The sequence below is a fragment of the Phyllobates terribilis genome, unplaced genomic scaffold (assembly GCF_046119375.1).
Source record: "Phyllobates terribilis strain yellow unplaced genomic scaffold, ASM4611937v1 Scaffold_11__3_contigs__length_659146591, whole genome shotgun sequence".
Taxonomy (NCBI): domain Eukaryota; kingdom Metazoa; phylum Chordata; class Amphibia; order Anura; family Dendrobatidae; genus Phyllobates; species Phyllobates terribilis.
Window position 1 is genome coordinate 183,837,878 of NW_027362771.1, and position 14,534 is coordinate 183,852,411.

Genomic DNA, 14,534 nt, shown 5'->3' on the forward strand with positions numbered 1-14,534 from the left:
TCATTGGGGACCATGGGGCACGTATTACCAAGCGTTTTCGCTGCGGAAATTCCGCTGCAAAAAACCCTGAAAAACGCATAGTGGGCACGCAGCCTTAAGGGGTTAATTACAAATAATATATTCCAAATTAATAAATATTTTAGTTGAGTTTTTATTCTTTTGTATCTGTTTTGTTTTGTTTTCTTTTAGTACAAAGTAGTTGTTCCAAAGATTGGAAATATTATGGACCTTTGCACAGCCCTTTCTTCTCTATCTGATATTCCTCCAGAGAAGGTACAGTATACATTGTGAAGGATTATTGTGTGCTTTATTCTTAGTTATGAACTAACTGAACATTTTTATTTTGTGGGATTTTTTTTTTTCAGATGGTGGTCACAGATATTTACAATCATCGATTTCACAGGATATTTGCTATGGATGAAAACTTGAGTAGCATTATGGAGCGGGATGACATCTATGTGTAGGTTTAAGAGTATAATCTGAAAAGTTAAAGGTGTACCCAGAGCGAAGTGTAAAATGTAACAGAAGTGCAAGAAACGAAATACAAAATAATAGGATTTCCATAATTATATACATAAGATACACCATCATTATTTAAAAACTGCTTTTTCATCTTTGTTTATGAAAGCACAGCGCATTAAAAATGGCTGTCCTAGCTTTGTTATTTATTTATTTATATAGTACCATTGATTCCATGGTGCTGTACATGAGAAGGGGTTACATACAAAATACAGATATCACTTACAGTAACAAATAAACAATGATAGACTGGTACAGAGGGAGGATGACCCTGCCCTCGCGGGCTTATATTCTAAAGGCTGGTGGGGAAGGAGACAGTAGGTGGGGGTTTGCAGCAGCTCCGGTGTTGGTGAGTCGCAGGTCCGGTGTCTGTAAGGTGACAGCTCCAGTGGTGTTGAGGAGGCAGCGGGGTCATGGCAGGCTGTAAACTTTCTTGAACAGATGGGTTTTCATGTTCCGTCTGAAGGATCCGAGTGTGGTGGATAGTCAGATGTGTTGGGGCACAGAATTCCAGAGGATGGAGGATATTCGGGCGAAGTCTTGGAGGCGATTGGGTTAGCAACGAATAAGTGTGGAGAAGAGAATGAGGTCTTGGGAGGTCCGGAGATAATGTAAGGGAATATATCGGGAAATTAGTTCCGAGATGTACGGAGGAGAAAGGTTATTGGTGGCTTTGTAGGTCTGTGTTAGTAGTTTGAATTGGATACCCTGGGGAAATGGGAGCCAGTGAAGAGATTTGCAGAGAGGAGAAGCGGAGGAGTAACAAGGAGAGAAATGAATTAGTCGAGCAGTAGAGTTAAGAATGGATTGGAGAGGTGCGAGAGTGTTTGCAGGTAGGCCACAGAGGACTATGTTGCAGTAGTCCAGGCGGGAGATGATGAGGGCATGCACAAGCATTTTAGTAGATTGAGGAAAGGACGGATTCTGGAAATATATTTGAGCTGGAGGCAACAAGAGGTGGGAAGAGCTTGGATGTGCAGTTTGAAGGACAGGGCTGAGTCAAGGGTTACTCCAGATGTCCAGTACAGGGGAAAGCGTGATGTCATTTATTGTGATAGATCAGGTAGGTAAGATATGTGAGATGGAGGAAAGATGATGAGTTCAAGTTTGTCCACACTGAGCTTGAGGAAGCCATGGGAATATGAGTTGTCACAGGCCAAGGGTATAGATGGAGAAGAGTAGGGGTCCTAGGACAGAGCCTTGAGGGACTCCAACAGAGAGAAGGCTGGATGAGGAGGTAGTGTGGGAGTGGGAGATGCTAAATGTGGGGTTGGAAAGGTATTAGGAGATCCAAGATGGGGCAAGGTCTTTGACGCCAAAGGAAGAGAGGATCTGTAGTAGGAAGCAGTGGTCAACGGTATCAAAGGCAGAGGACAGGTCTAGAAGGAGAAGTATAGAGAATTGTCTATTAGCTTTAAGTAGGTCATTGGTAATTTTGGTCAGGGCAGTTTCAGTGGAATGATGGTGACGAAAACCAGATTGTAGGTTGTCGAAGAGCAATTTAGATGAGAGATGGGAAGAAAGTTTAGCGTGAACATGTTGCTCAAGGAGTTTGGAAGCAAATGGGAGCAACGATATGGGGCGATAGCTTGACACATAGCAGTCGGGTCGAGGGATGGCTTTTTGAGGATAGGCGTGATTGTGGCATGTTTGAAAGCAGAAGGGAAGGTACCAGAGGTTAGTGATGGGTTGAAGAGGTGGGTTCGGGCCGGGATAAGTGTGGTACTGAGGTTGGGGAGGATGTGGGATGGGATGGGGTCGAGTGCACAAGTGGTGAGGTGTGATTTGGAGAGGAAGCGAGTAAGCTCTCATTCAGTGATGTTTGAGAGGGAGGTTATAGGGGAAGGGCATTAGTCTGGGTTGTGGTTGAACCATAAAGACTTTCCTTGTTTGACCGATCTTCTTTTTGAAGTGTGTGGAAAAGTCCTCAGCAGAGATGAGGGGTGTCGGTGGGGGCAGTGGAGGGCGGAGGAGGGAGTTAAAAGTATTGAATAACTGTTTAGGATTGTAGGATAAGGAAGATACAAGAGTTGTGAAGTAGGCTTGTTTAGCGGAGGTGAGGGCTGATTTAAAAGTGAGTGTTGCTTGTTTGAATGCAGTGAAGTCATCATGCAAGTGTGTTTTCTTCCAATGCTGCTCCGATACCCTGGACATTTGCCGAAGCTTTTTAGTGAGGTTATTGTGCCAGGGTTGTCAATTGATTTGTCGCACTCTGCCATGCACGAGAGGGGCGACTGCATCAATAGGTGATGCGAGAGTGGCATTGTAGAAGGCAGTGAAGATATGGATGTCAGTGGTAGAATAGAGTCAGAGAGTGCGTGAGTGTCTAGATGTGAGGTTTCTGCGGGGGGGGGGTGTTAGTTTTTTGGACATGGGTGACAGGAGAGAACAACAGGGATGAGAAAGTGAGTAGGTGGTGGTCAGATAGGGGGAGAGAGGAGGTTGTGAAGTTAGATAGGGAGAAGAGATGGGTGAAGATGAGGGCTAATGTATGTCCGTCTGTGTGGGTGGCTGACGAGGACCACTGAGTAAGTCCAAAAGAAGTAAGTGACAGGAGTTTGGAGGCTGGTGACTGGTGGGTGTCAATAGGAATGTTGAAGTTGCCCATGATGATGGTGGGAATGTCAGCAGAGAGAAAGTGAAGAAGCCAGGTGGAGAATTGGTCAATAAATGTAGTGACCAGGCCCAGAGGTCGGTATATGACGGCCACTTGGAGGTTGCAGGGAGAGTAGATGAGAACCGAGTGGACTTCAAAAGAAGGGAGAATAAGTGAGGGTAGAGGTGGGATTGGGTTAAAGGTGCAGTTGTTAGAAAGTTGAAGACCACCATATCTGTTGCCAGGGCGAAGAGTGTGGGTGAAGTGGAGGCCGCTGTAACACAGCTCAGCAAGGGAGGCTGTGTCAGAGGGTATCAGCCATGTTTCGGTGAGGTCCAGAAAGGAGAAATTGCGGGAGGTAAAGAGGTCATAAATCACATGCTTATTGCAGACAGAGTGGGAGTTCCAGAGTGCTTCAGAGAGAGGGAGCAGGGGGGTGGGCGTCACGGGGATGGGTTTTAGGTAGCAGAGGTTGCGGTAGTTAATTTTTGGTTTGGAGCGATAGGATGAGGAATAAGTGGGAAGTGGCAGCTGTGGGGGTCCAGGATTGGGGATATGTCTCCAACAGTCAGGAGAAGTACAGTTGCAAATCCCTGAATGACACCAAGCCATGGCAAACCATGCTGACGCCAGGGTGACTTTATTCAGCTGATTAGCGGGGGGTAAATAATGCTGCTTATTGGTGGGGGAGGAGAGGGGGACAATGCTAATGCCATGGTCTCTTCATTCAGCTGATTAGCAGGGAGTGGAAAACAATGCTGACCCACTGTCCTTCCATTCATCTGGTTGGCCAGGAGGGGGTTGAGGGGTAAAAAAATGCTGACGCCACAGTCCCTTCATTCAGCTTATGGTCTGGGGAGAAGACGCCACATGTCATAGAAATATTAAGAATTTCTCCCAAACACTTCATTCCCCTTCCTCTATACTATTTGTCAGAGTAGAAAAGCTGGCAATCTACGGAGCTGTCTGTGCAAATTAGCACACACAGGAGAAGTCGCTAATCGTCAAATGCTGTTACAAAGGGAGCTACTAACCCAATTAACATACGAGTGTATTTTCTAGTGATGCTGCCCTTTTACAAATATGCACCTAGGTGAGAAGGATTTAGTCCTAGCTTCAAAAGAATTCTCTCTCACCCCATCCTTGGCTGGGTATTTTATGTCGAAGAGGAGACCTGCCCACACATCCCCTGTGATGACATCACCTGGGCTGGGTTCCAGCCTTCATATTTTGATTAAAATATCTAACTTCCACGATAACTTATCTCTGGTTGATCGCAGAAGCTTGCAAGTGACGCCATATTCTTTATTATGAATTTACCTTTCCTTAGAGACTGCACCTGGCATAGCTGCGGTCCGTTATCTGATACTAATGCGCCACAGCTCTCCGGAGGGGTTCACCGCTACGGAAAACTATGCATATTGTTCCTTAGCTGACCCTGCCGCTAAAACTGTGTCCCATTATTATCAGAAGTATAGAACTTCCGATATTCCATATTTTATGTCTGTGCCAGCGAGGCTGTAGATTTCTGTTGAGCAAAAGGGGGATGCCCTGGGGGTGAGAGAATTCTATTGAAGCCAGGACTACATCCTTCTCACCTAGGTGCATATTTGTCACAGGCCATTGTCACTAGAAAATACACTCTTTGTACTATCATTTGCCGATTAGCCACTTCTCCTGTGTGTGCTAATTTGCATAGACAGCTCCGTAGATTGCCAGCTTTTCTACTCTGACAAATAGTATAGAGGAGGGGGAATGAGGGGTTTGGGAGAAATTCTTAATATTTCCAAGACACCACAGTCCCTTCATTCAGCTTTTGGTCAGGGGGAGAAGAGGGGGAAAATGTTGATGCCACAGTTACTTCATTCAGCTTATTGTTGCAGGGAGTGGAAAACAATTCTGATACCACAGTCCTACCATTCAGCTGATTGGCTGGAAAAGGGGTAAACAATGCTGATTCAACAGTCTCTTCATTCAGCTGATTAGCCTGGGGTAAAGGTGCAGGGGTAAAGAATGGTGACGCTATGGTGGCTTTATTTAGTTGATTGGTGGGGGGGAAATAATGCTGATCCCACAGTCTCTTCATTCGGCTTACTGGTGAGGTAGGAGAGGATGACAATGCTGATGCCATGTTCTTCTCATTCACTTGATTGACAGGCATGCAGGCAGTTGGGCTTTCACAGATCAAATATTCATGAGTATCCTAAAGATAAAGCATTAGGTATGAATTCACAGAAAACACTTTACCGCTTGTTTAAACAAACTATTACTGCTGGTTCAGACTTGTACTTTAGAAGAATGATGAAGTGGGTACTTAATTAGTTTCAGTCAGTCAGCTCGACATTAATATACCAGCGTGAAAGTGTGGGATTCTCTATGGGTTTAAACTGGTTTGATGGAGGAGCGAATGTCAAAGAGATAAGATCCAAAAGTCAAAATAAAAGTTGCCACTAATTCATTTCATGTTTGCACGCTGTGACTAGGAGCCTGAAACGCATGATCGACTGGAATGTTTTTATATTCACAGCTAAATATGGTCTTCCTTCTGCAGCTTCTCACCTCTATTGTATTTTTTTTATAGTTTTAAGTAACTGCACCTGAAATCCAGTGTTGGTTCATAGATCCACTCTATTTTATTAAAAATAAATTAATTTATATTTATAGACCATGAGGAAAATTGTGCACCAGTTCAATACTGCCTCAGAAATGCATGCACTAAACGAGAATAATATTTTAATGTGTTTCTGGCTCCTTGAACTACCGTATTTTTCGGACTATAAGACGCACCGGACCATAAGACACACCTAGGTTTTAGAGGAGGAAAAAATAAATTAAGCAAAGAATGTGGTCATGATTCACTATTATGGGGGAGGGGATCTGCTGCTGACACCGGTATTGGGGTAATGTCCCCCAATTCTGTTAATATCCTCCATCCTGGTATGTATGGCCCCTCCTTCCTGGTATACGTGGCCCTCATCCTCCATCCTGTTATGCACGGCACCCCTTGACTCCCCCATCCTGGCACGCATGGCACCCCTTAATTCCCCCATCCTGGCACACATGGCACCCCTTGAGCCCCCATCCTGGCACGCATGGCACCCCTTGAGCCCCCACCATGCTGTCCACGAAAAAAATGAACAATCATACTCACCTCCTCTCTCCTCCAGCGCTGTCGCGCTGTCCTGCTGCCGACACTCTCACTGTGTGAGCTGTGCATGGCGTCCCTGCCATGCGCCCTCACAGTGAAGTGCTGTGCCGGAATAGTTACTGCTCCCCGCGCCTGGACTCTGTGCGCGGGGAGCAGTGACCATTCAGTCTCCAATAGTGCGCACACTGTACAGCAGCGCTGCTCCTGCTGCCACTCTGCAGTCAGTCTGCCTCTTATTAAAGACTGTGGATATTCACTACAACCCATGGGAGTGGGTTGTAGGGAATATTCATGAGCTTTAATAGCAGGCACACTGACCACAGAGCGCAGCAGGAGCAGCGCTGCTGTACAGTGTGTGCACTATTAAGGAAAATGAATATTCATTGCTCTCCACGCCCGCCATAGTATATAGGTATATAGTATTCTGACTATAAGACGCACCCCTCACTTTCCTCCAAAATTTTGGAGGAAAAAAGTGTGTCTTATAGTCCGAAAAATACGGTATATTCCATTCACTGCCCCCTATGAAAGAATAGTGCAATTCTTTGTAGGTTTTAATGTACTATACAGTATGTGACACACTAATTGGAGTACTATAATCACAAATGATTAAAATATAACGTTTTATTAATTAACAATGAAACTTCATTCACACCAAATATGAAAAAAGGTCTCCAATAGAAGATTCGAAATTACCAAGGTTTACATAGACATGTGTTATTACGTGGAAGACAAGTCCTATAGTATGTATCAGACCATACATCAATAGTGACAGGTGATCTATTAAATGGTGACTTACAGTATCCCAATAGGTAAATTACATTCACTCATCTTCACCAATATGATGTATGGCACGTGTTGTGGTAATTAGCCACTAGCCACACGTGTGTATAACTTATCCAAAGACTGTTAACCCACAACAAGAGTAGATAGTATGAGATGCTTACCCATAGTAAAGTGTCAGTGACGATCCAAGGAAGGTCCCCAATGCGCGTTTTGCATGGACTTTTTCACGTGACCCCCTCAAAGGGTAAATCTGAAATCGGGAGCTGCCTAAAGTTCAGTATATACTAACTGCTTGTGAATGGTGCACAGAAAGCTAGGAGCTAATGCTAAGTGTAGTCCATATGTCCAATGCTTATGTTCTTGTGTACCAGCACATATCTGAAGAAACTGAACTGTTTCAGTATAGGTTTATTTTAGAAAGATTCTGTTCATGTTTCTATCAGTATTTAGTGTCAAAAATAAAAGTTCCCTTTTTATTTTCTATTGCTCTGGACCTTCTTTGGCCTTTTTTTTCATTTCTCTTTGAAAAGCCGACATTGGATGTGAGGAGTACTCCCAGTACTATTCCCTCTTTCCCTGCATTTTAATATTTTTTTACTCTCTGTACTCCTGTTAGATTCTACCCATTTTACACTCACACTATTGTGAAAGAAATAATAATAAAAGAAACTAAAAATCCTGTATAAATGATAAAATTATGTAGTTGTGCTGTATGTACAGTGAAGGAAATAATTATTTGATCCCTTGCTGTTTTTATAAGTTTGCCCACTGACAAAGATATGAACAGTCTATAATTTTAAGGGTAGGTTAATTTTAACATTGATCAGTATCAAAAAGGAATAGTCGGCACTCCGTACAATTAGGGTGGTGCACGTGGAAAACAATGTCTGAAGGAAAAGAAAATCCCGGCACTCACGTGTTGATAATCAGTTGATTTATTCCACAACTCACACAAGACGTTTCAGCCTGTCCAAGGCTTTTTTCAATTGTGATTAAATACATTCAGTCAAAACATTTATACATAAATCCACGGAAATGACATAATTCTCATTAACATAAAAAAGAGTAGACCAACAAAACAAAAAATATATAACAAAACTATTACAATAACATACAAAAAATAAGCACTAATACATTAAATTTCCACAAACAAAAAACAAGTGAATTCATATATTTAAGCAATCCCCAACCAAATATCAGAATATATAAATCACAGATTGTAGAATTTATTACATGAATGTATCACATTTCAATACCTATATTTCCCCATATTCTCTCGGCTAAATATATGTACCATTTCATAGTTTTTCTAGAAAAAATTCCTTAATATTTTTTGATTTTTTAATATTTCCCATGGAATCCAATATATAAATGCCAAATAAATTCATATATCCAAATAGTCTCCAATCAAAATATAGGAGTATAAATGTTGAGACATGGATTCCATCTCATAAATGAATCATAAATGTTCTAATCCAAATTTCTCAATGTTCTTTTTATTAAACATATCTAACAATATATAATTTTTTAGAAATAATTCTTCCATGTCTCAAGATTTCTTCAAAAAATTTATTAGAACAATACTACTTATTACATTAATATAAACAGCTGATTCCCCATGAACAGTCTGCATCCAGTGACTCAATCTATCCTTAATTTTCTTCTCCCTTATAATCATATTAGTAAATACCCTATAAAGGGATCAATATACTACCACATTCCCATAGATCCTAATTCACATCATAGAAAGAATTCATCATATTATTCCTATGTCACTTTTCATCTCATTATAAAATTGTAACTACATATAAAGCTACTGCTAAAGGAATAATAATAGACGTACGGGAATAGAGAACATCTGTCTTGTAAGTAATTCTCACCTCCCCTAGATCGTGGTCTGAGATAAGGGAGACTTTTTCAATTTATCCTTTGTTATCCTCTATCCCCTGAACAAGACTTTATTTATTTCGTTAAAGGTGACAGTATAATTGATTGTCTCTCCATCATTTTTAAAGATACTGTAAATACATAGGAAAAACCGTTCATCTTACATCATGTCATATCTCAGTTCTCAATCTCATTTAACCCAACAAAATATGGCAGTATAATATGCATCCCATTTGTTCCTATGTAGATACTTCAGGAATTCATCGCATCTGGGATGTCTAAAAAGAAAAATAGGATGCATATATTACTCATTTCCCTGGTCACACAATACCACTAACATCATATTCTCGATTCAGACCATTTGGATATAAAGTTCCCAAAGTATATATCCAAAAGGCTTCTCTACGTAAAAGAATTTTTTTGATACTACCTCCTCTTCTAGGTGTATCTATTTGTTCTAAAACCTGATATTTCAATTGAGCTATTGAATGCCCTTTTTCCTTAAAATGTAATGGAAGGGGAAGCGAAGTATCACCACACCTGATAGTAGATTTATGTTTATTGACCCGTGTTCCCACTGACTGCATGGTTTCTCCAATATATGAAAAACCGCACGGACATTTTATCTGGTAGACCACATTTGTAGATTTACACGTATAGAAACCTTTAATACTAAATCTTTTACCTGTCCTAGGATGACTAAAATATTCCCCCTTAATTACATTACTGCATTGAGCACAATTTAAACAGGGATACGTTCCTTTATTCTTTGTTGAGAGAAAAGTCTGTCTAGGAATTATTGCATCACTCCCAACATCAGCCCGTATTAGTTTATCCTTCACATTGGGCAATCTTTTGTTACAAATAAGGGGGGGTATATTAAATTCCATTACATTCGGATATGCCTGTCCTAGGATATACCAATATTTATTTATAATTTGATCTACTTTTAAATTGACCGGATGATATTCCCTCACAAAACATATACGTGATTCATCCCTTTTGCATGTTTTCTTGTCAATAACTACCTCTCTTAATGCCCCATCTAAAATACGTTGGGGATAATCTCTCAATCTAAAGTTTTCACACATTTCCTTAATTCTTGTTGAACAGGTAGAGGGGTTGGTGACAATCCTAGTCACTCTCTGAAACTGTGATTTGGGGATAGCCTTTTTAACAGAATGTGGATGTGCACTCCTAAAATGTAAGATACTATTCCTGTCCGTATCTTTTTTATATAAATCTGTCTCAAAGTCCCCTTTCTCATTCCTAATCACCATAGTATCCAAAAAATTTATCCTCTCAGTGCTGTGTGAAATGGTAAATTTTAATTCATTCCACACATTATTCAAATCATCATAGAATGTCATTAGGGTTTCTTGTGGCCCCTCCCATACGCAAAAGATGTCATCTATGAACCTAAACCAGGCTCTTCCATGTATTTTAAATAGAGGATGTACATAGACATAATGTTCCTCAAAAAATGACATATATGCATTTGCGTATGGGGGGGCCACATTCGCGCCCATTGCCGATCCCCTCTTCTGTTTATAGTATACATCTTGGAACAAAAAATAGTTCTCATACAGAACCACCTCTAGTAACTCCGTAACCATATCTCTTTGAATCCCTGGAAATTCATTTATCTCCAGAAGCCACCTCACTGCGTTTAATCCTTTTTCATGTTCTATTGATGTATATAAACTTATCACATCTATTGTAGTGATGATGGCATCTGAAGATATGTTATGAATGGTTCGAATTTTTTCCAGAAAATCCCCTGTATCTAATAAAAAAGATTTGCTTTTCTTCACTAGAGGGGTCAAAATGTGTTCCAATATTATAGATAGAGGGGATAATACTGACTCTGTGGACGCCACAATTGGTCTACCCGGAGGATCAATTAAAGTTTTATGCACTTTCGGTAATATATAAAATACTGGGGTAATAGGATCATCTTTAATCAAAAAATCGGCCAACTTTGAATCAATTTTACCCCTTAATTTATATCTATCTACCATCATCTCAATTTTCCTTTGTATATCCTTCAATGGGTTCCCTTTTAATGGTTGATAAGTTGTAGAATCTGATAATTGTCTCATTATCTCCCCAATGTATCTCTCTCTATCCATAATCACAATTGATCCCCCTTTGTCAGCGGGCTTTATCTCTATCGTTTTATCATCCTGTAAAAGTTTAAGGGCTTCCTTTTCTTTCATGGTCCAATTACTACCATGAAAAAAACCTCCTAGTTGTGTCCGATGTAATAAAGATTCAACCTCTCTTGCAACAAAGCTAATATATGTTTCTGTCGGGTGATAAATCTTAGGTGGCGTAAAACTGCTCTTCGTTCTCAAACCTAAATCTGCTAACTTCAAACACTCCTCCTTATCTACAACAGATCTAATTGGTGCTGTTGGTGGTATAGTAGAAAAATGTGTTTTTAACCTTATATTTCTGAAGAAACGATTTAAATCCAAATCTAATTGAAAACCATTCAGTTTAGACATAACACCAAAAGACAGACCTTTCTGTAGCAATTCTATTTGTGACGATTGTAAAGTCTTAGAGGAAATATTGATAACTAGCATGTCCTTAATACCTGCGACCTTGTGGTCATCGCTGGAGTAATTCCTCCTGTGGTGACGACCGGCTCTCCTCGGTTTCTTCTGAAATGTCGTCCTCTTCCTCTCCTGAAAAAAGGGCGTTGTGGGTTCCAAGAGCCTGAAGTATCACTCCCAGAATCTGAAGAGTATTGACTGCTGCGGAAAAAAGTTCTAGAGTATTTTTCATGACCAAAAGCCGGGTCCCGCCACTTGTAGACCTTATTCATAAGGTAGTCCTTAATCAGATTTTCTTAAGATACCCACAAGTGAATTTAAAAGACGAGATTTGGAAAAAGAGATGAAAAGGCTGGTTTCTTATGAACTTCATGCAGCAACACTAACTGAATATTATAAGGAGAAACGCATACCACGAGGGTTGAGAGTACACTTACGCCCAACTCTTTTCTCGGATGATTTGGCTTTCTGCGATGGATTTGAACAGATTATAAATAAATGTTCACTGGACTTAATTCTCCTGACGATCGATAGATTACAAAAAGCTATTACTGATTTGGGGACTGAAATAAATAATATCGAGACTCAATTGAGTACTTGCTTGAAACTGGATGAATTGACTGCTCTGAAAGACTCTCTGAATATCTCCATGGATAATTTTCGTAAAGATCTACAGGAAAGAAAACGACGAAAGTTTGCTAGAGACACAGAGGACTACCTTATGAATAAGGTCTACAAGTGGCGGGACCCAGCTTTTGGTCATGAAAAATACTCTAGAACTTTTTTCCGCAGCAGTCAATACTCTTCGGATTCTGGGAGTGATACTTCAGGCTCTTGGAACCCACAACGCCCTTTTTTCAGGAGAGGAAGAGGACGACATTTCAGAAGAAACCGAGGAGAGCCGGTCGTCACCACAGGAGGAATTACTCCAGCGATGACCACAAGGTCGCAGGTATTAAGGACATGCTAGTTATCAATATTTCCTCTAAGACTTTACAATCGTCACAAATAGAATTGCTACAGAAAGGTCTGTCTTTTGGTGTTATGTCTAAACTGAATGGTTTTCAATTAGATTTGGATTTAAATCGTTTCTTCAGAAATATAAGGTTAAAAACACATTTTTCTACTATACCACCAACAGCACCAATTAGATCTGTTGTAGATAAGGAGGAGTGTTTGAAGTTAGCAGATTTAGGTTTGAGAACGAAGAGCAGTTTTACGCCACCTAAGATTTATCACCCGACAGAAACATATATTAGCTTTGTTGCAAGAGAGGTTGAATCTTTATTACATCGGACACAACTAGGAGGTTTTTTTCATGGTAGTAATTGGACCATGAAAGAAAAGGAAGCCCTTAAACTTTTACAGGATGATAAAACGATAGAGATAAAGCCCGCTGACAAAGGGGGATCAATTGTGATTATGGATAGAGAGAGATACATTGGGGAGATAATGAGACAATTATCAGATTCTACAACTTATCAACCATTAAAAGGGAACCCATTGAAGGATATACAAAGGAAAATTGAGATGATGGTAGATAGATATAAATTAAGGGGTAAAATTGATTCAAAGTTGGCCGATTTTTTGATTAAAGATGATCCTATTACCCCAGTATTTTATATATTACCGAAAGTGCATAAAACTTTAATTGATCCTCCGGGTAGACCAATTGTGGCGTCCACAGAGTCAGTATTATCCCCTCTATCTATAATATTGGAACACATTTTGACCCCTCTAGTGAAGAAAAGCAAATCTTTTTTATTAGATACAGGGGATTTTCTGGAAAAAATTCGAACCATTCATAACATATCTTCAGATGCCATCATCACTACAATAGATGTGATAAGTTTATATACATCAATAGAACATGAAAAAGGATTAAACGCAGTGAGGTGGCTTCTGGAGATAAATGAATTTCCAGGGATTCAAAGAGATATGGTTACGGAGTTACTAGAGGTGGTTCTGTATGAGAACTATTTTTTGTTCCAAGATGTATACTATAAACAGAAGAGGGGATCGGCAATGGGCGCGAATGTGGCCCCCCCATACGCAAATGCATATATGTCATTTTTTGAGGAACATTATGTCTATGTACATCCTCTATTTAAAATACATGGAAGAGCCTGGTTTAGGTTCATAGATGACATCTTTTGCGTATGGGAGGGGCCACAAGAAACCCTAATGACATTCTATGATGATTTGAATAATGTGTGGAATGAATTAAAATTTACCATTTCACACAGCACTGAGAGGATAAATTTTTTGGATACTATGGTGATTAGGAATGAGAAAGGGGACTTTGAGACAGATTTATATAAAAAAGATACGGACAGGAATAGTATCTTACATTTTAGGAGTGCACATCCACATTCTGTTAAAAAGGCTATCCCCAAATCACAGTTTCAGAGAGTGACTAGGATTGTCACCAACCCCTCTACCTGTTCAACAAGAATTAAGGAAATGTGTGAAAACTTTAGATTGAGAGATTATCCCCAACGTATTTTAGATGGGGCATTAAGAGAGGTAGTTATTGACAAGAAAACATGCAAAAGGGATGAATCACGTATATGTTTTGTGAGGGAATATCATCCGGTCAATTTAAAAGTAGATCAAATTATAAAGAAATATTGGTATATCCTAGGACAGGCATATCCGAATGTAATGGAATTTAATATACCCCCCCTTATTTGTAACAAAAGATTGCCCAATGTGAAGGATAAACTAATACGGGCTGATGTTGGAAGTGATGCAATAATTCCTAGACAGACTTTTCGCTCAACAAAGAATAAAGGAACGTATCCCTGTTTAAATTGTGCTCAATGCAGTAATGTAATTAAGGGGGAATATTTTAGTCATCCTAGGACAGGTAAAAGATTTAGTATTAAAGGTTTCTATACGTGTAAATCTACAAATGTGGTCTACCAGATAAAATGTCCGTGCGGTTTTTCATATATTGGAGAAACCATGCAGTCAGTGGGAACACGGGTCAATAAACATAAATCTACTATCAGGTGTGGTGATACTTCGCTTCCCC

General features: G+C 40.1%; 1 protein-coding gene across 4 annotated transcripts in view; it reads left to right on the forward strand.

The window, feature by feature from the left end:
• USP15 (ubiquitin specific peptidase 15) overlaps positions 1-14,534 on the forward strand; it is a 103,857-nt gene that overhangs the window by 63,801 nt on the left and 25,522 nt on the right. For all 4 annotated transcript variants that reach the window (XM_073651867.1, XM_073651870.1, XM_073651868.1 and 1 more), the window contains 2 exons: positions 190-273; positions 366-460. In XM_073651867.1, coding sequence (XP_073507968.1) covers positions 190-273; positions 366-460 — 179 coding nt within the window. The remainder of the gene's footprint in view (positions 1-189; positions 274-365; positions 461-14,534) is intronic.